Genomic DNA, 26,748 nt, shown 5'->3' with positions numbered 1-26,748 from the left:
GCAGGCCTGGTCACAGGTCTGCCCTTGAACTCATCCTCCCTCCTTCACTGTCAAGGTTACTCCTCACACTGCTCTAGAACTTCTGTCCGAACTTGTGTCTTTCCCGCCTCCAGGCCTGTGAACTCCTCAGTGGGTGGAGCCAACTGCCTGGCTCCGCCCCCTGGTGTGGACATCAAACCTGGAGGGTGGTGACAAGGGTTTCTTGGTTGGCTACTGTCACCTACTCGGGGAGGGGGTGGTGTGTGTGGGACTACCTGGGATGACCTGACTAGTCCAGGGCGTCACATTCCCCCTTGGTTTAATGCAGACCGTCCGCGGGCTACCCGTCCATCACCGGTTTATTTTTGTTTTCTGAAAGATAGTATATTTGTACTGTGTTCCCGTTTTTCTAACGGTTGTACAAACTTTCAAAATTTTTAACTTTTTAGATCTTCCCTTACGGGAGGCACATACTTGAATGTTACGAACTTAAAACATTTTTATTAATACGGGAAATGGGCCCGGGTCCTTCAATCACCCACCCCAACAACCTGTACCTTGATGCTGCCCCTAAGAAGTGGGCAGCACCCCTTTTCCCCAGTCCAGGAACGGGCCCAGGCGTTTTCCAATGGGACGGGTGCAGGTTTCACAATTGCCTGTCTTTTCAGAGGCCCCACGTCCAGGGGACCCCCGACCCGGAGGATGGCCACTGGTTGTAGTGGTGGCGGGCCTCGGCCATCTATTTCCCACTGGCCCATCCTCCAGTCTGCCTCTCCGAAGGCTGTGAAACCGGAAGGCCGGTCAAGGGAAATTTGTTTCAAAGCCCAAAAGTTTTTGGGTGGCCTGCTAGTTCTTAGCCATGTCTTTAAGGAAACGGGGGCAAAAAAAAGGGTCAGTATGGTCCCAACGGAGACTGTGTCACTTTGGCAACCGGGTTCCGCTGCCTTTACTCTGTAACTTCATTTTCATCTGGTCGGGGGCGAGGGATTTCATCCTCTGAGGCAGACTCTACCTCGCCCTCGTACAGCTCCAGCACACAACAGGCGCGGCGGGAGAGGGCCTTCCGGTACCCGTTCCCAACATTCCGCGGGATGTAAGTAGCCTCCATGTCGACAGTACCAATGGCCTCATCCTCTGAGACCGGCTCCGTGTCGGCCCCTGAGCCGCTATCATCTGACTCCAGGCGGCCGGTGGCGGGGTCTTGTGGACCGGGCCCCATCTCCATCTTAGCCGGGGCCAACGCCCTCTCGGTGTCAGGCGGGTCGCCGACATCTGTCGCACGGGGGGTCTCTACCGGTACTTCCAGGTCTGCTGCCTCTTCAGCCCCTGCGGGGATTGCAACTTCCTGCCAGCCGACAGTCTCTCTAGCTTCTGGGCCCTCGCGGGGCAGCATTGCGGACTCCGCTACCAATACCGGTGGCAGCGGGCTGAGCGGAGAAGCGGCGGTGGCCGACACGGGCGACAGGTGAGGCCATATAGGGGCCGGGGGCAGGCCGGGTCCATCAGCCGCAGCGGCCGGTCCCTCAGGGACATAGGGGCATGGGTCACCTACCAGCTCCTCTAAAATGGTCCCCACTCCATGCGCCCGCACGACCGCGGCCAGCTCCTCCATTTCAGCTGTCCATTGCTCCAGCAAGAGACGCACTTGGGCTCGATTGCGGCAGCACAGCAGTGTCATCTGAGTCTTCAGCCACGCCGTTGTTCCAGGCGCGGGCTCCGGGAATTCGGGCTTCTCAGACGGGGCGGACATGTTGCACTCTCGGGATCCAGGAACACAACGGGTGGCAGAGTCCTGGAGTCCCTGCCCTTTATCTCCTCAGTCACATGAGGCTGGATCTTCACCCGCCCCCCCTTTTTCGAGCACTCTACTTGCGCTCTACACCGCTCTGCTCTCGGGAGGCGGGGTTTCACTTTCGCGCCCTTCTTGTTCAAGGAAGACGGCTCGGGCGGGAACTTTTCGCTCCAAAGATGGCAGATTTTGCAATTTTTCAGCGGTACGCCGCTAACGACAATTTCAAGGCTCACTTCCACAGGTAAGTGGACGGTTCTATCCTGTACGCAGACGCCAGAAGAGTCGATGTGTACCGCCCCGCGGGCTCGGCTGCGACCACCTAGCCGCTCGGATCCGTGCTCGTACGGTGGGTGGTGGCTCGAGCCTCTCCCGGACCCGGGGGTCACGTCGCTCTGCAAGGGAGTTGGCGCTACACGCAGGGACTTGACGGGGAAGTTCCACGGCCGGGGCCACGGTGGTTAGGTTTGGGATGTAAGTTCGTGACGCCACCCACGGGTTGTGGTGAATAGATGGACACCACCGCTGCCGTTAACTAGGCCTCCCGGGGACGGTTGGGCTGTTGTCTTCTAACGGGGCTTGTGTGGGATAGGTCCTTAAGTCCAGTCCTCAATCAGTTGATTTGACTCGGCCCTGTCGGTTCAGGGCTTTGTACTGGGTCTGAGTACCCCTCCTGGTGCTCCGGTTTCCAATCGGTTCCCCGGTTCGGTACCGGCGGGCCACCGCCCGACCCCGGTCCCTACGTTTCCACTGGCTGTAATCCCAGCTCCTGCAGGCGGCCACCACCGTCTGCCTCCTTGCCAAAGGTGACTGGGCTCCAACCCAGCCACCGGAGTAGTCTGTTGGCTGGCCTGGTCAGAGGTCTGCCCTTGAACTCGTCCTCCCTCCTTCACTGTCAAGGTTACTCCTCACACTGCTTTAGAACTTCTGTCTGAACTTGTGTCTTTCCCGCCTCCAGGCCTGTGAACTCCTCGGTGGGCGCCAACCGCCTGGCTCCGCCCCCCCTGGTGTGGACATCAAACCTGGAGAATGGTGACAAGGGTTTCTTGATTGGCTGCTGTCACCTACTCGGGGAGGGGATGGTGTGTGTGACTACCTGGGATGACCTGACTAGTCCAGGGCGTCACATTGGCCAGCAAGAGTATTGCACAGGTGTGCCTTAGGCTGGTCAGCATGGTTATTGCAGAGCTGTACCTTAGGCTGTCCAGCATGATTATTGCACAGGTGGGCCTTAGGCTGGCCACAATAAAAGGCCACCCTAAAATGTGCAGTTGTATCACACAGTCTCAAGTTTTGAGGAAGCATGTAATTGCCATGCTGACTGTAGGAATGTCACCAGAGCTGTTGTCCTTGAATTGAATGTTCATTCCTCTACTATCAGTCGTCTCCAAGGGTGTTTCAGAGAATTTGGCAGAACATCCAACCGGCCTCACAACCACAGACCACGTGTAACCGCACCGGCCTAGGATCCAGCATCTTCACCTCCAAGATCGTCTGAGACCGCGACTGCAACAATTCCTTTGCATAATCTTTTCATTTCCACTTTTTCTAAAATCTTTTTTTTTTTTATGTATTTATCTGTTTGTTTTTTGTTGTTTTGTTTTGCCATTGTGGGTTGGGGGTTTTGCTTTCTGGGTTTTCAGATGTTTTTGCCCGATTCATCATTTGGGACTTACAAAAGTCGCAAATTTTTACACACATGTGCTCCAATCCCACCCTGGAGTGATTATATGTAAGCCAGAATTTTTTGCACATTTTTTTTTTAAACATTTTGCAAACAGTTTGACTTTTTCCAGTAATAACTATTTTTTAATTAGTGCAAAATTCATGAACCGCTTGCTCCAATTTAATGAATTTGGTGCAAAAATTTCAGCATAAAGTGCAAGACAATAAAAAAGTGACAAAAAAAGTGCTAAAACCAAAAGGTATTCCTGTTAGAAGTTTTTGGAGCAGAAACTCTCCAAATCATCTCTAAAAACTTTAGAGTTTCTGATCCAAAGAACTCCGTAAAAAGTCTCAGTGTGAATATAGTTTTAGGGTAGGTGCACATGTTAAGGGTGGAAACACATCTATGCGAGTAAAATCGGTCCGACTGGGCTGAAAAAAACTCGGCTGATTTTAGTTCACGTTAGGTGCGAGTGCAACGCAAGTGCGATGCTATTTCTGAGATTTTACTAGCGTGTGTAATGCGTGTGTAATGCGTGTGTAATGCGTGTGTAATGCGTATTTTTTACTATGTCATCTGCCATTCAGCGCTGCTACATGGCTGCTGACAGCAGACACAGACAGCCATGTAGCAGAGCTGAATGGCAGATGACAGCAGACACAGACAGAGCCGCACTGTCAGAATGAACTCGGGTGAACTTCACCCGACTTCATTGTCATGCTGCGGCTCTGTCTGTGCCGCGTCCTGATTAGCGGTCACCAGTGAAGGGCTCACCGGTGACCGCTAATCCCCCGAGTGACTGAAGTTAGCAGCCCTCTCTCATACTCACCGATCCCCGGCGCGGCGCTGCACGGCTTTCTCACTGCTCCGGCGGCTTTTACTATTTTGAAAAAGCCGGCCGCTCATTAAAGAATCTCGTATTCCCTGCTTTCCCCGCCCACAGGCGCCTATGATTGGTTGCAGTGAGACACGCCCCCACGCTGAGTGACAGGTGTCTCACTGCACCCAATCACAGCAGCCGGTGGGCGGGTCTATACTGTGCAGTGAAATAAATAAATAAATAATTTAAAAAAATGGCGTGCGGTCCCCCCCAATTTTAATACCAGCCAGATAAAGCCATACGGCTGAAGGCTGGTATTCTCAGGATGGGGAGGTCCACGTTATGGGGAGCCCCCCACCCTAACAATATCAGCCAACAGCCGCCCAGAATTGCCGCATACATTATATGCGACAGTTCTGGGACTGTACCCGGCTCTTCCCGATTTACCATGGTGCGTTGGCAAATCGGGGTAATAAGGAGTTATTGGCAGCCCATAGCTGCCAATAAGTCCTAGATTAATCATGTCAGGCGTCTATGAGACACCCTCCATGATTAATCTGTAAGTGACAGTAAATAAACACACACACATGAAAAAATCCTTTATTGGAAATAAAAAACACAAACACATTCCCTCATTACCAATTTATTAACCCCGACAAACCCTCCATGTCCGGCGTACTCCACGGACCTCCAGCGTCGCTTCCAGCATGAAGGTGACAGGAGCTGCAGAAGACACCGCCGCTCCGGTCACCTCCAAGCAGCAACTGAGGTGAGTAGCGCGATCTGCTGAGGTGTCACTGAGGTTACCCACTGTCACCGCTGGATCCAGTGACAGCGGGTAACCTCAGTGACAGCTCAGCAGATCGCGCTACTCACCTCAGTTGCTGCTTGGAGGTGACCGGAGCGGCGGTGTCTTCTGCAGCTCCTGTCACCTTCATGCTGGAAGCGACGCTGGAGGTCCGTGGAGTACGCCGGACATAGAGGGTTTGTCGGGGTTAATAAATTGGTAATGAGGGAATGTGTTTGTGTTTTTTATTTCCAATAAAGGATTTTTTCATGTGTGTGTGTTTATTTACTGTCACTTACAGATTAATCATGGAGGGTGTCTCATAGACGCCTGACATGATTAATCTAGGACTTATTGGCAGCTATGGGCTGCCAATAACTCCTTATTACCCCGATTTGCCAACGCACCAGGGTAAATCGGGAAGAGCCGGGTACAGTCCCAGAACTGTCGCATATAATGTATGCGGCAATTCTGGGCGGCTGTTGGCTGATATTGTTAGGGTGGGGGGCTCCCCATAACGTGGAGCTCCCCATCCTGAGAATACCAGCCTTCAGCCGTATGGCTTTATCTGGCTGGTATTAAAATTGGGGGGGACCGCACGCCATTTTTTTAAATTATTTATTTATTTATTTCACTGCACAGTATAGACCCGCCCACCGGCTGCTGTGATTGGGTGCAGTGAGACACCTGTCACTCAGCGTGGGGGCGTGTCTCACTGCAACCAATCATAGGCGCCTGTGGGCGGGGAAAGCAGGGAATACGAGATTCTTTAATGTGCGGCCGGCTTTTTCAAAATAGTAAAAGCCGCCGGAGCAGTGAGAAAGCCGTGCAGCGCCGCACCGGGGGATCGGGGAACGGTGAGTATGAGAGAGGGGTGGAAACTGACCGACAGACTGTGAGAGAGGGACAGAGATAGTGACGGACCGACAGAGAGAGAATAGAGACCGAGAGGGAGAGACCGACTGACAGGGAATAGTGATTGACAGACATTGGGAGACATCGCTCGTTTCCAGTGTTTTAGGAAACATGCGAGAAATGTATTTAGAAAATCGGATGTCACTAAGATGGTGTGAATGCCGTCCCGTGACATCCGATTTTTTACACGCTCCCATAGACTTGCATTGGAGAAACTCGCAGTAGAAACTCGCAAAAAAGCAGCATGCTGCGATTTTTTTCTCGGTCCGATTTGGACTGAGAAAAAAATCGCAGATGAGAGCTGAATCATTCACTAACATGTGTCCGATTCCAATGCGAGTTTTTCTCGCATTGCTCTACTGCGAGAAACTCGCAAGTGAGAAGCAGCCCTAAGAATTTGTGTTTTTTCTATATTGATACATTTTTTTCTGCACAGTTTTGTCCCCAAAACTGAAGCATGTCCTTGTACCAGCAAAGTGAACGAGATTCCTGAATTCTCAATATCTCGATGCACCCGATATGCAGATCCCATGATTGTTATATTTTTGTATGAAAACACATGGATGACGCTTGTTACTTAGGTTGAATAAAGACCCCACTGCATCTAGTTCACCCTTCCTCCACCATTTTGTCATTAAGTCCTGTATTACTGACAATATTGTACACACTGAGGAAATCATCCAGCCCTGATATAAAATCTGTTATAGTATCTGCCATTACTACCTCTTGTGGTCGGCATTCCACAGTCTGACTGCTCTAACTGTAAAGAACCCTTTCCTATTTAGCTGACGGAATCGCTTTTCTTCCACTCGCAGTGAGTGTCCCCTGGTCCTTACTATGGTTTTTTGAAAGAGTATGTCATGTACCAGTCCTTTATATTAACCACACATGTGGTTATTTATATAAATGATATCCCCTCTTAGACGTCTTTTTTCTTTATATGGGAGGCCTTCCATTCCTTGTAGTAGTCTAGTTGCCGCCTTTGAACTGACTCTATCTTCTTAATATCGCTTTTAAAATCTGGAGCCCAAAACTGGATCCCGTATTTCCGATGTGGCCTTACAAGTGATTTATAGAGGGGTAACAATACATTGGGATCACGGGATCGAATCTCTATTTTTATACACCCTAAAATCTTGTTTGCTTTAGCAGCTGCTGCCTGACATTGAGTGCTGCTGCTCAGCTTATTTGTAATGCGAATACCCAAGTCTTTCTCCTGTTCTGTAGTCCCGAGTTTACTTCCATTTAATGTATACGCAGCTATAGGATTACTCCGTCCTAGGTGCATTACTCCACATTTATCAACATTACAATGTCATTTGCCAAATATCTGCCCATTCTGACATCTTATCCAGATCTTTTTGTAATATTGTGCTAACAAGGTCAGTTTTTAATATCCTACATAGTTTGGTGTCGTCAACAAAAACTGAAAATTTACTATCAATCCCATCCACAAGGTCATTAATAAAAGGATCAAAAAGAATTAGTCCTAGCACAGATCCCTGCAGTCCCCATTGCTCCCAGTACAGATCCCTGTGGCACCCCACTGCTGACTATAGCCCATTTAGAAACTGTACCATTTATGACTACTCTTTATTTCCTATCTTTTAGCCAATTCCTTACCCAGTTGCATATTGTGTCCCCTAGTCCTTGCTTCTGGAGCTTTAGTATAAGGCTATTATGTGGTACAATATCAAATGCCTTTGCAAAGTCCAGATAAATCACATCAGCTGCATTACCAATATCTAGATTTGCACTTACCCCCTCATAGAACCCCAACAGGTTGGTTAGACACGACTTATCTTTCCATGTTGTCTTTCAGTTGTTATATTATTTCCTGCAATATATTTTTGCATGTCGTCCCTTAAATTGCCCTCAAAAACTTTGCATACTACTGATGTCAGGTTTACTGGACGGTAGTTGCCTGGATCCACCCTCTTACCTTTCTTAAATATTGGTACCACATCAGCAATCCTCCAATCCTGAGGCACCAACCCTGTTACAAGACAGTCTAAGAAAATGAGATACAGCGGTTTGTCAATTACTGAGCTCAATTCCCTCAATATCCGTGGATGAATGCCATCTGACCCGAGAGTTTTGTCAATGCTTAATTTACTGAGACGCAGGCGTACTTCTTCTTGTATTAAATTAGTTATATCAGGTGGTGAAGTTTGATTTTTGACTTGTTGAATGGTCCCTGTAATAGGGAAAATGAATGAGAAGTGCCTGTTTAATATCTCAGCCTTTGCTTTGTCTTCTATAACTAACTTGTTATTATATTTTAAGGGACCGATACCATCCTTTGTTTTCCTTTTATCATTAATGTATTTATAATAAATGTTGGGATTTATTTAATGTCCTTGGTGATTTTTGTTTCAGTAGCTAATTTTGCTTGCTTGATTTCTTTTTTACACCTCATCTTTTATCTTTCAGGTTTCTGTGTGGGATATCGCACAATCTGAACCTTCAGGTTAAAGCTGAGCCAAGCAGTCCGACCCTACAGATGGACACTGGGGGATATTTTAGTCCCGGGGGCATGTCGGACACCAGCAGCAGCTATGGACTGTCTGTTGGAGGACAGTCTCAAGGACTGGATTCTCCCATTGCTTTACTTGGATTTTCTGATCATGGGGAGAAGCTGTTTGTTGATAGCCCCCCATCTCTGAGCGATGACCCCACCATGCAATGTGTTTTGAGGTCTGTCCCCAAGAGACTGTGCCTGGTATGTGGTGACACGGCATCCGGATATCATTATGGGGTCGCATCTTGTGAGGCATGTAAAGCTTTTTTTAAGCGCACCATCCAAGGTAAGAATCATTGAGTGATAGGGTTACACATCACTGCCCTTATTACACTCCGGTCCTAGGAAGGACAGATCCATTATACTCATCTCTGCCCTTATTACACTCCAGTCCTAGGAAAGCCATACCGATATTACACGTCACAAGTATGGAGCTGCCATTACACATGACGGCAGCAGATATCGGCTTACGGCGCGTTACTGAGGAGGGTGTTTGGGGAATTGTGATGAATATTAATCATCCATTGAGTAACATGGCAGCCTGTCTATATCTGTAATTCTGGAGTGATTCTTGCACCATTTTGCCCTCCCTTGGTCTCACACAGACACAATGTTATTTGGCAGCTCCCTGATGGACGAGGCCAGAGGTTATAACAACATAATTAAATCTTTATTGATTAATCTTCATAACTAAACAGGTAAAGAGTAATCCCCTGATTACAGCAGGATAAGACGGCTCTGCATTAACCCCTTCTCTTCATACATAGAGGACTACTATAGAGCATTGGATGCAGTATGTACCAGATATATATATATATATACAGTACAGACCAAAAGTTTGGACACACCTTCTCATCTCTAGAACAACTGTTAAGAGGAGACTTTGTGCAGCAGGCCTTCATGGTAAAATAGCTGCTAGGAAACCACCGCTAAGGACAGGCAACAAGCAGAAGAGACTTGTTTGGGCTAAAGAACACAAGGAATGGACATTAGACCAGTGGAAATCTGTGCTTTGGTCTGATGAGTCCAAATTTGAGATCTTTGCATCCAACCACCGTGTCTTTGTAGTAAAGGTGAACGGATGGACTCTACATGGCTGATTCCCACCGTGAAGCATGGAGGAGGAGGTGTGATGGTGTGGGGGGTGCTTTCCTGGTGACACTGTTGGGGATTTATTCAAAATTGAAGGCATACTAAACCAGCATGGCTACCACAGCATCTTGCAGCAGCATGCTATTCCATCCGGTTTGCGTTTAGTTGGACCATCATTTATTTTTCAACAGGTGAATGACCCCAAACACACCTCCAGGCTGTGTAAGGGCTATTTGACTAAGAAGGAGAGTGATGGGGTGCTACGCCAGATGACTTGGTCTCCACAGTCACCAGACCTGAACCTAATCGAGATGGTTTGGGGTGAGCTGGACCGCAGAGTGAAGGCAAAAGGGCCAACAAGTGCTAAGCATCTCTGGGAACTCCTTCAAGACTGTTGGAAAACCATTTCCGGTGACTACCTCTTGAAACTCATCAAGAGAATGCCAAGAGTGTGCAAAGCAGTAATGAAAACAAAAGGTGACTACTTTGAAGAACCTAGAATATAAGACCTAGAATATAAGACATATTTTCAGTTGTTTCACACTTTTTTAAGTATTTCATTCCACATGTTTTAATTCATAGTTTTGATGTCTTCAATGTGAATCTACGATTTTCAGAGTCCTGAAAATAAAGAAAACTCTTTGAATGGGATGGTGTGTCCAAACTTTTGGTCTGGAGGTGTGTTTGGGGTCATTCACCTGTTGAAAAATAAATGATGGTCCAACTAAACGCAAACCAGATGGAATAGCACGCCGCTGCAAGATGCTGTGGTAGCCATGCTGGTTCAGTATGCCTTCAATCTTGAATAAATCCCCCACAGTGTCACCAGCAAAGCCCCCCCCCCCCACACCATCACACCTCCTCCTCCATGCTTCACGGTGGGAACCAGCCATGTAGAGTCCATCCGTTCACCTTTTCTACAAAGACACGGTGGTTGGATCCAAAGATCTCAAATTTGGACTCATCAAACCAAAGCACAGATTTCCACTGGTCTAATATCCATTCCTTGTGTTCTTTAGCCCAAACAAGTCTCTTCTGCTTGTTGCCTGTCCTTAGCAGTGGTTTCCTAGCAGCTATTTTTCCATGAAGGCCTGCTGCACAAAGTCTCCTCTTAACAGTTATTATAGAGATGAGAAGGTGTGTCCAAACTTTTGGTCTGTACTGTATGTATATATAGGGTGGTTCAAAAGTAGGTGGACAGTATGTATAATAGGGTTATGAAGGGGGAGAATTATTAACCATGGTGTATAGTGAAACTGACTCAGTTGCCCTTAGCAACCAATCAGATTCCACTTTTCATTTTCCAAAGAGTCTGTGAAGAATGAAAAGTGGAATCTGATTGGTTGCTAAGGGCAACTGAGTCAGTTTCACTGTACACCATGGTTAATAATTCTCCCCCTTCATAACCCTACTATATATACTGTCCACCTACTTTTGGACCACCCTGTGTATATATATATATATATATATATATATATATATATATATATATATATATATATGTATATCTCTCATAAAAGTGACTACACCCCCTCACGACACTGAAGATATGACACTTTAGTCAGTGCGCATTTTGTATAATAGTGTACATTTTGTGTCCTCTAAATAACTCAACACACAGCCATTAATGTCTAAACCGCTGGTAACAAAAGTGAGTACACCCCTAAGTGGAAATGGACTAATTGTGCACAGTGTCAATATTTTGCATAGCCACCATTATTTTCCAGTACTACCTTAATTCTCTTGGGCATGGAGGTCACTAGAGCTTCACAGGAGCCACTGGATCCTCTTCCATCCTTCATGACGACACCACGGAGCTGGTAGATGTTAGAGACCTTGTACTCCTCCACCTTCCATTTGAGGATGAACCACAGACGTACCATAGGGTTTAGGTCTGGAGATGCTTCTCCAGTCCAGCACCTTTACCCTCAGGCAGTGGTTGTCTTGGAGGTGTTTGGGATCATTATCATGTTGGAATATGAAGGGAGGGGATCATGCTCTGCTTTAGTATGTCACAGGGCATGTTGGCATTCATGATTCCTCAATGAACTGTAGCTTCACACAGCCAGCAGCACTCATGCAGCCCTAAACCACTACATCCCCACCACCATGCCTGACTGTAGGCAGGACACACTTGTCTTTGTCCTTCTCACCTGGTTACCACCACATACGCTGACACCATCTAAACCAAGTTTTTCTTGGTCTCCTCAGACCACAGGAGATGGTTCCAGTAATCCATGTCTTTAGTCTTCTTGTCTTCAGCAAACTGTTTGTGGCTTTCTTGTGCATCATCTTTAGAATAGACTTCCTTCTAGGACGACATCCATGCAGAGCAATGTTATGCAATGTGTGGCGTATGGCGGGACCACTGACAGGAGGACCCCTCACTCCTGTAACCTCTGCAGCAATGCTGGCAGCACTCATACGCCTATTCTCATAAGACGACCTCTGGATACGATGCTGAGCACGTGCACTCAGCTTCTTTGGTACACCATGATGAGGCCTGTTGTGAGGGGGATCTGTCTTGTTAAACCGCCATATGGTTGTGGCCACCATGCTGCAGCTCAGTGTCAGGGTGTTGACAATCTTCTTATAGCCTTGGCCATCTTTATGTAGAGCATCACATTTTTTTTTCAGATCATCAGAGAATTCTTTGCCATGAGGAGCCATGCTGGACTTCCAGTGACCACCAGTATGAGAGAGTGTGTGAGGGATAACACCAAATGTAACACACCTGAGACCTTGTAACACTAATGAGTCACATGGCACCGGGGAGGGAAAATGGATAATTGGGCACAATGTGACCATTTTCACTTAGGGGTGTACCCACTTTTGTTGCCAGCAGTTTAGAGATTAATGGCTGTGTGTTGAGTTATTTAGAGGACACCAAATTTACCCTGTTATACAAGCTGTACACTGACTACTGTGCATTTTATCACAGGGTCAGATCATCAGTGTTGTCCCATGAAAAGATATGATAAAATATTTACAAAAAATATGAGGTGTACTCACTTTTGTGATATACTGTGTGTGTGTGTGTGTGTGTATATATATATATATATATATATATATATATATATATAGTACAGACCAAAGGTTTGGACACACCTACTCATCTCTAGAGCAACTGTTAAGAGGAGACTTTGTGCAGCAGCCTTCATGGTAAAATAGCTGCTAGGAAACCACCGCTAAGGACAGGCAACAAGCAGAAGAGACTTGTTTGGGCTAAAGAACACAAGGAATGGACATTAGACCAGTGGAAATCTGTGCTTTGATCTGATGAGTACAAATTTGAGATCTTTGGATCCAACCACCGTGTCTTTGTAGAAAAGGTGAACGGATGGACTCTACATGGCTGGTTCCCACCGTGAAGCATGGAGGAGGAGGTGTGATGGTGTGGGTGGGCTTTGCTGGTGACACTGTTGGGGATTTATTCAAAATTGAAGGCATACTGAACCAGCATGGCTACCACAGCATCTTGCAGCGGCATGCTATTCCATCCGGTTTGCGTTTAGTTGGACCATCATTTATTTTCCAACAGGACAATGACCCCCAAACACACCTCCAGGCTGTGTAAGGGCTATTTGACTAAGAAGGAGAGTGATGGGGTGCTACGCCAGATGACCTGGCCTCCACATTCACCAGACCTGAACCCAATCGAGATTGTTTGGGGTGAGCTGGACCGCAGAGTGAAGGCAAAAGGGCCAACAAGTGCTAAGCATCTCTGAGAACTCCTTCAAGACTGTTGGAAAACTATTTCCTGGTACCTCTTGAAGTTCATCAAGAGAATGCCAAGAGTGTGCAAAGCAGTAATCAAAGCAAAAGTTGGCTACTTTGAAGAACCTAGAATATAAGACATATTTTTAGTTGTTTCACACTTTTTTCCACGTTTTAAGTCATAGTTTTGATGCCTTCAATGTGAATCTACGGTTTTACAGAGTCCTCAAAATAAAGAAAACTCTTTGAATGAGAAGGTGGGTCCAAACTTTTGGTCTGTACTGTGTGTATATATATATATATATATATATATATATATATATATATATATATATATATATATACACACATAGAGCTTTCTTCAGTACTTTGTGTTTGAATTCGCCACTTTTTAAGATATTTTATTGCTGTCAGTGAACCAGAACACTTCTTTACTTTATGAAAATAAAAATATATCCAAATGACATAGAATGTTAAATAGATCTATTAGACCTGATAAGGCTGGTGAACTTACCGAAATATCTATATAATACTAATATTAAAAAGTACACTTTATGAGTCCAGTCAAAGCATGGGAGAGCTCAAGTTACCAGTCCAAGTGTATGCAGTCCCTGCTCACCTATCTTGACTGACAGCTGCAGCTTGTACTGAAGAGCGTGAGATCTCAGCAGGGAGGAGGAACACTGAGGAGCTGTCAATTGGACATCTTTTTACAAGTGTTTTCCAGTAGTTTTTTTTTATGTTTAAACTCCATTGAGGAAAGCAAGCAATTTTAAGCAAAACCACTGACAAAATTCTCAAAAAGATGCCGGAGAATCTTCCATTCACTTAAGTTTCTTTTACCCCTTGCAAGGTTATGGATCCTGTGAGATATGTTGTGCAAGAGCCAATGTCTTAAATTGCTTGAATAATCTCATTGATCTGTGTGTGAAGGCTCAATATGTGAAAGGGAAAAGTCTTTACCCGGCTCCGGTGTCATCCTCTCCTTCAGGGATAAAGCCTGGGGAAAGGAGTTCTGCAAATGAAAGAGAAGGAGATCCGACAAATCTGTGAATTTTTTTATTTTGATTAATGGTTTATTTGAAGAGTTATAAGCTCTTGTAGACTCAATATTTGTGGAACTTGAAATATATTAATATAATATATTCACGCTGCATTTTTTAGGAGTTTTTTTAGCATGCCCTCTCCAAAACCCTGTTGCAAAAACTCTTCCAATTTTTATTTTATGAGAAATCCACTTTGCTTTGTATATGAGGAAGTTTTATTTAGCTTTGTTTTTCCTGAAGATCTTTTCAAAAACAGCTGGTGGAAAAAAAGAAAGTGCTTTTCTATGAAAATGATACTGAAGGAAATGTCTCCAAACTGGACTCGTTTCAGAAAAATCTTTCTTACAAAATCCTTCAGAATCTTTTCAGGAAAATAAAAGCTCTAAAAAAACAGGAGAGTTTCCAAAAGTGGTTTCTGCTTGGTTTTTTTTTTTAACTTTTCAAAAAACTCTGTCTAAATATAGCCTTAGAAATCATCCAAATAAAAAGATATCCAAGTCTGGCATAAATGCCTTATTGTCAAATTCGGATGAGAATAATGCGGACTTCACACAGTACGATCTATTGTGCGATTGCACGAGCGATCGTACCCGCCCCCGTCGTTTGTGCGTCACGGGCAATTAGTTGCCCGTGGCGCACAAAGTCGTTAAACCCCCGTCACACGCACTTACCTGCTGAGTGACCTCGCTGTGGGCGGCGAACATCCACTTCCTGAAGGGGGAGGGACGTTCGGCGTCACAGCGACGTCACACAGCCGCCGGCTAATAGAAGCGGAGGGGCGGAGATGAGCGGGACATAAACATCCCGCCCACCTCCTACCTTCCGCATTGCCGGCGGGAGCCGTGGGACGCAGGTAAGCTGTGTTCATCGTTCCTGGGGTGTCACACGGAGCGATGTGTGCTGCCCCGGGTACGATGAACAACCGGCGCCATTAAAAATAAATAATTTTTTAAAAATAAGCGACGAGTACACGACTCACGATTTGTGAGCGATTCTGCGTCGCTCGGAGGTGTCACACGAAACGACGTCGCAAGTGATGCCGGATGTGCGTCACGAAAACCGTGACCCCGATGATGCATCGCGCGATAACTCGTCTTGTGTGACGCCCGCATTACACCATGGTTTGGGACCAGTAAAGCGCCTCTGAAAATAAAAATACTCAATATTAAATTTTATTATTATAATAAAACAATAGAAAGTTAGGGAGTATTTTGCGCAGCCAAATGCTGTGACCTTCTATCGCCAAAAACCACATGACTGTCACCCATGACCCACCTGTGACATTGGGGCTCCACCACGTATACATTTGGCCCTTCATATAATAGTATAAGCTGTTTGGTTCATATTTAAGGACCTACCATCCAATGATGCACACCGAGAATAAGCAGCACCCCATTACAAAGATAAAAATTAAGCTCCTTCTTCTTGACAGCAACACTCAACTCCTAACCACTTGGCACCCCAGTGCCAGTTTGGGGTACATTTTGCGAAATGTCTACCCCCTGTGACTCACACATCTTTGTGCAGAGTCTCGTCACAATCAATAAGGACCAGACCAACCTGGAATTGACCCTTCCTTGCCATAACAACTGCATTCGCTGCCTCTATAATAAGTACACCCTTGTTCCAACCAATCATGGTCCAATTCTGTATTTCCAGGACAAGACGTAAGTTTTGAGCTTCTGTTACTCAACAGCCGTTCCTCTCTCGGGAAAAAAAAAAAAAACCCATCACCATCCTGACGTAGATAAAATATATGTCACTCTATATTTTATTTGATTCCAATATGGCTCGGTATAGACTTATATAACATGTATTACGTGAAATCGCTCTGGGAAAAGAGGCCGCTTAGAGAAATCGAAAACGCATATGTCCACTCTCCTGACCGCAGTCCATTCATTCATAATAATTTCGGCATTAACTCTTTAATACCCTACTGCAATCGAGGCCACCACGGCTAATTGAAGTATTGATGGGAGGTAGTGGCCAGTTTCCACAGGGTTGGTCTCCCCTCCATCCTCACACATGGACCCGAGGAGGAATCTGTCAGGCAAAAGAGAGCAGTCAATATTCATTAGTGTGTGTAAGCTTTGAGTGGCAGAGCATCCCTCCACATCCTTAACACGGGGCCCCCCCCTAGGGACACGCTGCCGTTATACAGCGGGCGCTGCCTCGCCTCCACTTTCCCTCTGTTTGTTCTCATTTGTAATTAAATAAGCTGCAAATACCCCAAAGGAATGAGAGGGGAAGATCGGAGACGAGAGAGATGAGCCGTTATGCCATGTCTGCATACGTCTTACTGCGTCTGTCACCATTGCAGATGTCCGTATAGACAGCTTCATCAAAAACTTGTGTTTGTTGTGAGAGTTTACCGTTTTGCGTTCCTCCGTTTTTTTATTTTGATGCAATAAGATAAATTCTTAAATACGAGGGGCTGCTGATAAGTCTTTGACTTTGTGATCTTTTTTTGTTTCTATGGTAATGAATGTTACATCACATCGAAGCCTTATGTGTCTAATATATGTTTTCAAAATTTAGTGTTTGTTGCTTATGGCAACAGTGTTCTACGTACGCGGGAAAACAACATGGCGGAGTCTAATGCGATATTCACAGCAACTGAGAGCAGAGGAGGGATAAAATTCTTGTTTCTGCAAGGAAAGTCCGCAAAGGAAATTCATAGCGCTATGTCGCAGACATTGGGGGATCAATGACCATATTCCACAGTTAAGAACTGGGTTGCCAAATTTAAAACGGGCCACTTCAGCACCAATGATGAGGAACGTCCTGGACGACTGAGAGTGGTTGTTGTTCCGGAGATCGTCGATGCTGTGCACAACCTCATACTGGCAAATCCACGAATTTCAGCTAAAGCAATAGCAGACATCATGGGGATTTCCCGTGACCGAGTTTGTGTCATTATCCATGAACATTTGGACATGAGGAAGCGATCTGCAAAGTGGGTCCCTAAATGTTTGACAACAGATCAGAGCAGCATGCAAGTGAAAACTTCCCGATCCATTTGTCAGCGTTGCCGGACTGATAAGAACTTCCTGGATCGACTAGTCACTATGGATGAGACCAGGATTTATTTTTATGACCCTGAAAACAAGGAGCAGTCCAAAGAGTGGAAGCACAGTGGTTCTCCACATCCAAAGAAGTTCAGGGTGCAAAAATCAGCCACTAAGGTGATGGTGTCTGTGTTCAGGGATAAGGAGAGCGTGCTGCTAGTGGACTACCTTCAAAAGGGTTCCACCAGAAATGCAAGGTATTACATTGAACTTTTGGATCAACTGAAGGCATCTCTGAAGATCAAAAGGTGCGGCAAGCTGCCCAAAGCAATCTTGTTCCTGAAAGACAATGCTTCCGCTCAAGCTACATAAGTGACCACAGTAAAACTGGGCTTACAGCTGGTTGACCACTCACCTTATTCATCAGATCTAGCTCCCTACGATTATTATCTGTTTCCAAACCTGAAGAAACACCTCAAGGGTACCAAATTTCACACCATTTCTGATGCCATGGCTGCTACAGTTGCCTGGTTTGAGGCACAACCGAAATCCTTCTTTTTGCTAGGCTTACAGAACCTGGAATACCGATGTAAGAAGTGTGGTGACATCAGTGGAGAGTGTGTGGAATAAATGTAAAGTTTCATCATCCTATCTTGTTTCTTTCTGGGTGAAGCCAAAGACTTATCAGCAGCCCCTCATATCTATGGTTGTTCAGACTCCCTTCACCTTCTTGTTGGTTACATATGTCTTGATTTTCTTGACCAGATTTTCGGGTGGAAAATCTATTTGAAATCCACAAAAATCTCATCCACATCCTGCAGAGAAAACCGGCACTGTCAGATTAAAATCTGCAGAATGTCAATTTATGATGTGGATCTCATCAAGGATTTCATTCTTTCCAAACCCAGCGAAACCCATGGCTGTTTTCTCACTGCTGTATTTTGCAGAAGACTCTGAACCCAACCCATCCCATTGCGTCGTACCCTTCACAGTATGTGCACAAAAGGTCGGACGCACTCTAAAATTGTAGTACCAACATAGTGAATTTCGAAATTTACAAAATCTCATCCACATGTTGCAGAGAATATCCGGCACTGTGAATTTAAGATCCTCAGAATGTCAATTTATGATGTGGATCTCATGAAGGATTTCACTTTTTTGCCACTGCAGATTTCCTAAATAAAGTACATTCAGTGGCAATATTCACTTCAGGCATAAAGTCCATTCCAGCATTGTGAATGGCAATTTACAAAATCTGTACCATATTCTGCCGAGAAAATTTGCAGAGCAAAATGATTTGAAATCAGTACTCTGTCGCTATATGGTGCTGATTTTCACTGCACTTTTAAAATGCAAAGAGTGAAAGCTGCAGCAAATCCAAAATAAAAAAACGGCAGCAGATAACCCAACTGTGGACATATAATAAGAGATGCGTCACAGCTTGATGTGATCTCGGGGAGAGGGGATCGGCGATCAGAAGATCACAGATCCTCTTTAGTGCCCGCTTGTCATTTACCCTGAGTTTGAGCTTCTTTAATTCCATCAAGTGCTTAAGGGGTTAAGGTTCTTGTCTATCATTCAGTGATTTATCAGGTAGTTATAACCACTGCAGCTACTCCCTTCTGCTATAAATATCAACTCCAACCTCCTTCCTATGTCAGCTATAGCTCACACCTATGCTTCCACTTTGAAGGAGCCTGTCTCTGGAGAAGCTGAAGTGTTTGCTTCTGTTGTAGCTGAGAGGTTTCCTGCTGGAGAAGCTGTAGAGTTATTTGTTGTGTCTTTCCCCACCTGTTTGTCTTACCTTTCTCATGTTATCTTATTGCAGAGGTAAGACTAGTGTCTTGCTGGCCTTCACACTAGTCAGGGAGAGTTCAGGACCAGCGATGGTCAAGGCATATGACGACGCATGGGGGAAGGACCCATATAGGGACATTAGGGAGTGCATGGATCAGCCTCAGGTGAGTGTTAGGAGGTGACCTCACTTCTTAGCACCAGTGGCTTGCGTTGTATTGCTTTCCAGGTGTTCCCTCTTGGTTGTGTTGCGGGCGGAGGAGGGAACGCTGCGCTCACCCACTGCTCGGGCCCGGCTGCTGCTGCTGCTGCTCGGTGGCTCGAGCGGTGGGCCGGATCCCAGGGACTCGAGCGGCGCTCCTCGCCCATGAGTGAAAGGGGGGGGTTGTTTGGTTTAGGGATTTGTCTGTGACGCCACCCACGGTTGTGGTGAGGTTGTGACACCACCGCTGCTCTGGACGGGGATCCCGGGAGCAATGACAGGGAGCAGCCTGGATGTTGTTTCTCCCCTCCGTGGGTAGGGGGTTAGTTGTCCCGGGGCCCCGTGAGCGTTAGGGATGGCAGGCGGGTTACGGGGCCTGGTGAGGTGCAGGGTCGCGGGGGCAGCGCTGTGCCGCATGGCACGGTGGTACTCACTCAGCCAATGATGAATGCAAAGTCTCCGGTAAAATAAACGGCTGGATGGACGGGTCCCACAGACGGCTGCGGTAGCTCTCCCGGTAGGTTGGTGGTGACTGCCTTTCCCTGCACCTGTGTTGTGTTCACGGTTCGAATGGCTTCCCACCGGTAACCCGCTCCCCAGCTTGGATGGATGCTGAGGGAGTCCCTTATGCCCACAGGCTCTGGCCCTGGGAACTGTAGCCTTAGCGGTGACTGTATTTCCCTTCACGGTTTGAGCTGTTGCCTTCAATCGGGTCTTGACTGCTGGGAAACCCCGGAGGTTCCCTTCGCTAACGGATTTGACCGGTTTTACGCCGACTCCTAGCCTGGTCGGGGTCCGTAAGCCCTGCCGAATGGTGCTGGCTGCTCTTTGTTCCCTGATCCGGTACCGTCGGGCCACCGCCCATCCCCGGTCCTTACGGTTCACTCCAATCAGCCTCTCCTGCAGATGGTCACCACCGTCTGCCAACCTTGCTGTATGTGCCCGGGCCACGCACCCCGACTCGGTCAGTCTCCTCTACTCCCACTTCACTTCTCCAAACTCAAAACTAATCTGACTCCTTTTCCCGCCTCCAGGACTGTGAACTCCTCGGTGAGCGGGGCCAACCGCCTGGCCCACTCCCTGGTGTGGACATCAGCCCCTGGAGGGAGGCAACAAGGATTTGTGTTTGACCTAGATGTGCCTAGCCGGGGTGTGGGGTGTGTTGTTGTAGTACCTGTGACGTCCTGGCTTGTCCAGGGCGCCACAGTTGCGCTTTCCAGGAGTCCTTTCGCATCTGGCATGAAACCTGCAGTCACATTGTCAGGAGACAGTTGTCCTTCTATAGCAGTGATTACCGAAATTCCATTACGTACTCTAGGTATCGTCAACATTACTGGATCTCACTAAACAGATGCTTGGTGCTTCAGGAATCTCAAAATGAAGGGTAAAAAGAAAAACTGAAATAAGGAAAATGTATTGGGAAATGAATATGAAAACCCGTAAGCAAAGCATCCCATGTATAAAAGTATTAATTAAAGACTACTCTCCCAACAGCTATAATATGGCATCCATCTCTAAACAATGACCTTTTGAGTCTATTTCTAAAAAAATTGCACCATTCTTGTCTATGCTTTGTGTATGGTATTGAAGCTATATATCCCAAGAGTCAATTACAGCCTACCCATGGATATGCTATAGATATTTCATAGATACAAGTTCAATCTATTTTGATAGAACTAAATTCTACTGATCCCCCGTTCCGGCTCTCGTTCCACCAACAGTGAGTGGAGACTTGGTGGTGCATGCATCGCTTCTCACCATTCATTATTATTAGAGTTTCGCATACAGCCAAGCGCATTTACCGGCGCATGTGTCACCACCTCACCAATCACTGGTGATTTGACACCTACCGGAACCGGAAATTGGTGGACCAGTGCAGGTCCTAGAAGTGGGACGCGCATTTATTGGACATATATGGGAAATCTCTTGGATATGCCATACTTTTCTTTCATGATTCAACCTTCTGAAACAAATAGGCTTCATTACCAGACACACTTCAGAGGTTTTTTGGGTAATCTCTTTAATTTATGTGACTCCTCAGTCCTATACTTGTCTTTTCCACAGGTAGCATTGAATATAGCTGTCCTGTGGTGAATGACTGTGAAATTACCAAGAGGCGGAGGAAGTCTTGTCAAGCCTGCCGCTTCCGCAAGTGCCTGAAAGTTGGGATGATGAAAGAAGGTACTTGCAAAATAACATTATCCCTTTACGACCCATGTATTTGGACATTGGTTTAGTATGGTATCCAAATTTGTTCCTGTAGAAATAATCCAATGGTTAAATTATGTAGATTAATCTAAAAATGTCCACAAACCATTCATATCATGTGCATGGATGATAAATATATGATTGCTGGGGGTGAGGCTACTAAGATCCTCACCCATCCTGAGTATGAGAGGCCAAAAGGTTTCTTTGTGACTAGAGCGGTACTGAGCATGTGCGACCTCCGGTCCTATGGAGCAGTGGTCACACATGCTCACTGTTGCTTCATTCACACTTAGACTTTGGAACCTTCTTCTAGTGATTATTGTGGGTCCCACAAGTCGAACCCCTGGAAATCATACATTTTTATAAATATATTGATAACTATTGTTTATAGGACAAGCTCTTTAAGGTACGGACCCTTAATGAGGACTTGGTAGTAGTATTAGACCTAAATTTAATTTTGGTGTATAAACTGTATTATACACAAAACAAAAATGAAGATCCTACAGATCCAGTTATCCCAAGCATTTCACATATTGCGTAGCCATTACTGCTATACAGATAGCTGCCCATGTAATATTTCTCATTGCTGGAGCAGGCTTTGTGAATCATTTGCATTTGATTTTCCAGGAACAAATATAGTAAGTCCACAAATTCACTTTCACAGCAGGTTTCACAAAACCTACAAACATATACAGAAAGCCAACATATGAGTTCTACTCAATGTCAGTGTGCTGCTGGAAAAGCCCAACAATATAGTGGTTGGGTCAAAAAATGTTAACAAATGTAAAAATAAAGAGTGTGGTCAAAGGATTTTTAATTTAAGGGTAATAGTGTGTGCGTGTGTGCGCATATATACTGTATGTATGTGTGTGTGTGTATATATATATATATATATATATATATATATATATATGTTATTAATAGCAGCTGTGAGTGGTTGCTAGAGGAACAAAATAAACTGTTAGTATAAGAAGCTTATGTGTGAGGTAATAAGATGTCAGTGGGGAGACGGATAAAGAGACAGAAAAAGACAAACAGAGTGAGAGGCAGACAGGGAAAGAGGCAGCAAGAGACAGAGACAGACAAAGAAAGAGACAGAGAGACACAGTCAAAGAGACAGACAGTCAAAGAGACAGAGGCAGACAGAGGGAAAGAGACAGAGAGAGAGACAGGCAGTCAAAGAGACAGAGGAAGACAGACACAGACAGGGAAAGAGACAGGCAGACAGGGAAAGAGACAGACAGAGACAGACTGGGAAAGTGACAGGGAAGGAGAAAGGGAAAGAGGCAGAGACAGGGAAAGAGACAGACATGGAAAGAGACAAGAAAAAAGAGACAGACAAGGAAAAAGACAGGGAAAGAGACAGAGACAAGGAACGAGACAGAGCAGGAACGAGACAGACGGGGAACGAGACAGACGGGGAACGAGACAGACGGGGAAAGAGACAGACGGGGAAAGAGACAGACGAGGGAAAGAGAGTGATAGACAGACACAGAGATAGAGAGAGACACAAACACAGAGATAGAGAGAGACAGACAGAGAGAGAGACTGATACAGAGACAGACAGAGAGGTAGACAGAGACACATGGATAGAGACAGACAGGGAAAGAGACAGACACGAAAACAGACAGACAGACACACAGAGACAGGCAGGTAAAGAGACAGAAAGAGAGACAGACAGACAGAGACAAACACACACAAACAGCAAACACACAGACAAACAAACAGAGATACACACAGAGATACACACAGAGACTGGGAGGGGGACAGAGAGATAGTTACTATCCTGGGCCGGGTACTACAGCTAATATATATATATATATATATATATATATATATATATATATATTAGAGAGAGAGATTGATTAGATACATGGATCTGTCGTTGAATACATGTGAAACTCCTGTTTTTAGGTGTGAGGCTGGATCGAGTCCGAGGTGGTAGACAGAAATACAGACGTCCAGTGGAGGTAGAGGCTCCAGATCCCTGCTCGTACCTCACTGCTCACCATCCATACCAGGGAAAGAAGACAGGTAGGTTTAGAGCAAACATTTTGATATCAGATGGGACAGGGGCCACCATATACTTACCCTAAATTCTTCTCTCTCCTTATAGCAAACAAGGTGGTGTCTCATTTGGTCTTGGTGGAGCCCGGGGAAATATTTGCTAGCCCAGATCTTGACCTTCAAGATGGTGATCTGCGCACCCTGACCACCCTGTGTGAGCTCATCAACCGGGAACTGCTGGTCACCATCGGATGGGCCAAACACGTCCCAGGTACAGTGTTAGGTTACCTGTTATTGGTAATTCAAAGATGCCCAATTTTCCTCTGTCGAATAGTTTCAGCAAATGCATTTTTTTAGGGGTTTTAATGGATCTTTCCCACCCTAATTAAGGCCCAAAACACATGGTGCAGATTTGGTGCTGATTTCCCAAGCAGAAAATCTACAGGGTAATACAGTACCCGCTAAGTTAACAGGACTTTATAAATCTCTTACATAGGCATTTTGGAAATTTTCCGCACATAAATTGACCTACTGTGTGGATCTTAAAATTCACAGCATGTCAATTCCTTGTGCGCAACTGAGTGCAGTCTTCACTCGCAGGGTAAAATTCTCAGATTTTAATGCAGAAACGTGGTGGATAGCGAAGATACGCTGCAGATATGCAGCGGAACAGTCACATCAAAGCCACCCTTAGATGTCACATATCCAAAACTGATTGGGCAGTTCAGGTCTCTGCCCACATGCAGCCAGCCATAAACAGAGCACTTACGGGGTCGGGTGGATGGGAGTTTCATGGGGGTGAGTACACACTTCTTCCGATCACGCTGTTGTTACTCAGGCCCACTGAGCGTAACCTTCGGTGCGTGTTCCATGTCAATTTCTCTTGCGGGTACGCTGAGTTTTCTGCGCAGATATTTCCCATAGACTTACATTAGATGCAGAAAATCAGCACGTAAAAAAATGCACATGTTTTTAGCCCGTTTCCTCCTTGGAAACTCATCAAAAACATATGTAAACCACACATAAGTCCATAAAGTTTTGTCAAAGCCAAATACTAGGAAGTATGAAAAACAAAGCAACTTTATTCAACATATACCAAAACATATACCATATACAACATATACCAAAAAGAGACTAAAAAAACAAAAAACAAAAAAACCCAACATCAAATCACAATAAAAACGCATGTAAACAAAACGCAATGGAAAAAAATGCAAGTAACTTAATTTACATAATAGGGTCAGAAATGGTGCAGAAATTCAACAAAATCATAGTGACTTTTTTCATTTACGACCTTATTCTTTAGATAATTTGTGCCTTTTTTAAGTTAACTTTTCATGTGCTTTTTTTATGACATTATGGACTAGTATTTAGTTATCTAAATTATTTAAAGAGGTATTCCCATCTCTGAGATCCTATCCCAATATGTAGTAGGTGTAATAATATTCGCATTGTTGGGGGAGACCTCCGGGTCTCTCAGGGTCTCAGAGGAGGATTCCGAATCTGAACTGCGCAGATGTATATGAATCAGGAAAATGACCACAGAGAGACGTATCTCTATTTGGGAGAAGCACAGTGCTCTTCTGACCCTTGTATTCAATGCATAACATTCTCATACAGTTTTTCTGCATTGTCTCTTAACCAACCAATTAGCTTGGGTTTAACTCATTCCATTATTTGAGCAACATTCTTTAGTAAAGCATTTCAGGTGTGTCTAGGCATAGACGAGAGTCTATGAATAGAACAATGTCAGTTACTTATTTGAAACTACAAATGAGTATCTCTTCTATTCATGAATGTTAGTTACTTATTCATGAACTAAAAGTTATTCTACTTAGCACTAAGCATAATTTGTTTCGGTTATACATTCCGTTAATATTTAGGTATATGTGGAGAAGCAATACATAAAACATTCAACCGACAGATTATCTTATTATATTATACTGGAAAAACGATTCATAGCCTAGGCCTTTACAGTATTAGCAAATACCTCCAATTAGAAATGTTTTATAGTTCTCCTGATTAGTTATGTCTCTTACCTCATGTGCAGGGCATTGCAATAACTTAGGTATCCAAGCTTACAACCAGGCATATAGAGGACAGTTAGTTGCTAGTGATCATAACCATGCATACCTAAGCTGCAATGCCCTGCACATGAGGTAAGAGATGTAGCTAATCAGGAGAATTATACTACATTACTAATTGTATGTATTTGCTAATATTATTATTATTGCACCTACTACATATTAGGATAGGATCTAACCTTTTAAGCTAGTTCATAATTTGCAATCTTTTGAACTCCTGCACAACAGTGCTCCACCGGAGTAAAAATTCTGGCTATTGTTTTTTTATAGCAGGGAATGGGGCTGGGTTTTTCTCTTTCCCCCATGGCTGAGGATTTTAACAATGGTTACACTGTATATAAGGGAATTAATAATAATGCAATTCCTTAATGTGATACTTTCTATGGATCAGCACATTACGAGCAATAGCAAAGCATTATTTTTCAAAGCTAATTTCAGTTTTACAAGTAAAACTATAAAATGTGATGTATATAATTCGCCCATCTGGATCCACAATGCTTTGCCTTAAAAAGCATCTGATAACCAAGACATTTCATGGCAGCCGCTGACTCCCCTCCAAGTTGGGTTCTGTGCTATCGGCCCCGGCATCTATTGAGTGGCTGCAAGAAGGACACAGATTATCATCTCCAAATTAATGGTATTCGGGGTCCCTTCTCCAATTGTGACACGGCGGAGCCCCCTCCTGCGGTGATAGCAATCTCCAATATTTCCCAATTAAACGGAGCACTCAATATATAAAGAAACAATTGTATTGCCATAGTGTGAAAAAAGACAGGTAATGGAGGCTGACACCACAAAGAGGAGCTAATTGAAAGGAACGGGAGAGCGTGACAGGGCAGGAGGGTCCGCTGATATTCAGCACAAAACACACCCAGATCACAGTGAAGGTTACCGGGGAAGGTGGAATCGGCCACCCGTCACAGATACAACCCGTCACACAAATATTCATAATGCGCCATCCATTACTCCACCGACGTCACCTCTTATAAATCTTCCTCTACCATCACTATAGCTTGTAAATATAATATATATATATATATATATATATATATATATACCATAAAATGTACATCTATGACCAAGACAATATCAACAGGGTTTCAGAGGGGATAG

General features: G+C 45.1%; 1 protein-coding gene across 1 annotated transcript in view; it reads left to right on the top strand.

The window, feature by feature from the left end:
- The first annotated feature begins 8,395 nt into the window (after window positions 1–8,395).
- The window catches only part of LOC142250424 (estrogen-related receptor gamma-like), a 33,234-nt gene continuing 14,881 nt past the window's right edge, over window positions 8,396–26,748 (top strand). Inside the window, exons 1-4 of the mRNA XM_075322590.1 lie at window positions 8,396–8,763; window positions 21,401–21,517; window positions 23,459–23,578; window positions 23,661–23,822. Coding sequence (XP_075178705.1) covers window positions 8,460–8,763; window positions 21,401–21,517; window positions 23,459–23,578; window positions 23,661–23,822 — 703 coding nt within the window. The 5' untranslated portion in view covers window positions 8,396–8,459. The remainder of the gene's footprint in view (window positions 8,764–21,400; window positions 21,518–23,458; window positions 23,579–23,660; window positions 23,823–26,748) is intronic.

The sequence above is a fragment of the Anomaloglossus baeobatrachus genome, chromosome 9 (assembly GCF_048569485.1).
Source record: "Anomaloglossus baeobatrachus isolate aAnoBae1 chromosome 9, aAnoBae1.hap1, whole genome shotgun sequence".
Lineage (NCBI taxonomy): Eukaryota > Metazoa > Chordata > Amphibia > Anura > Aromobatidae > Anomaloglossus > Anomaloglossus baeobatrachus.
This window is presented reverse-complemented; position numbering and strand designations above follow the sequence as displayed.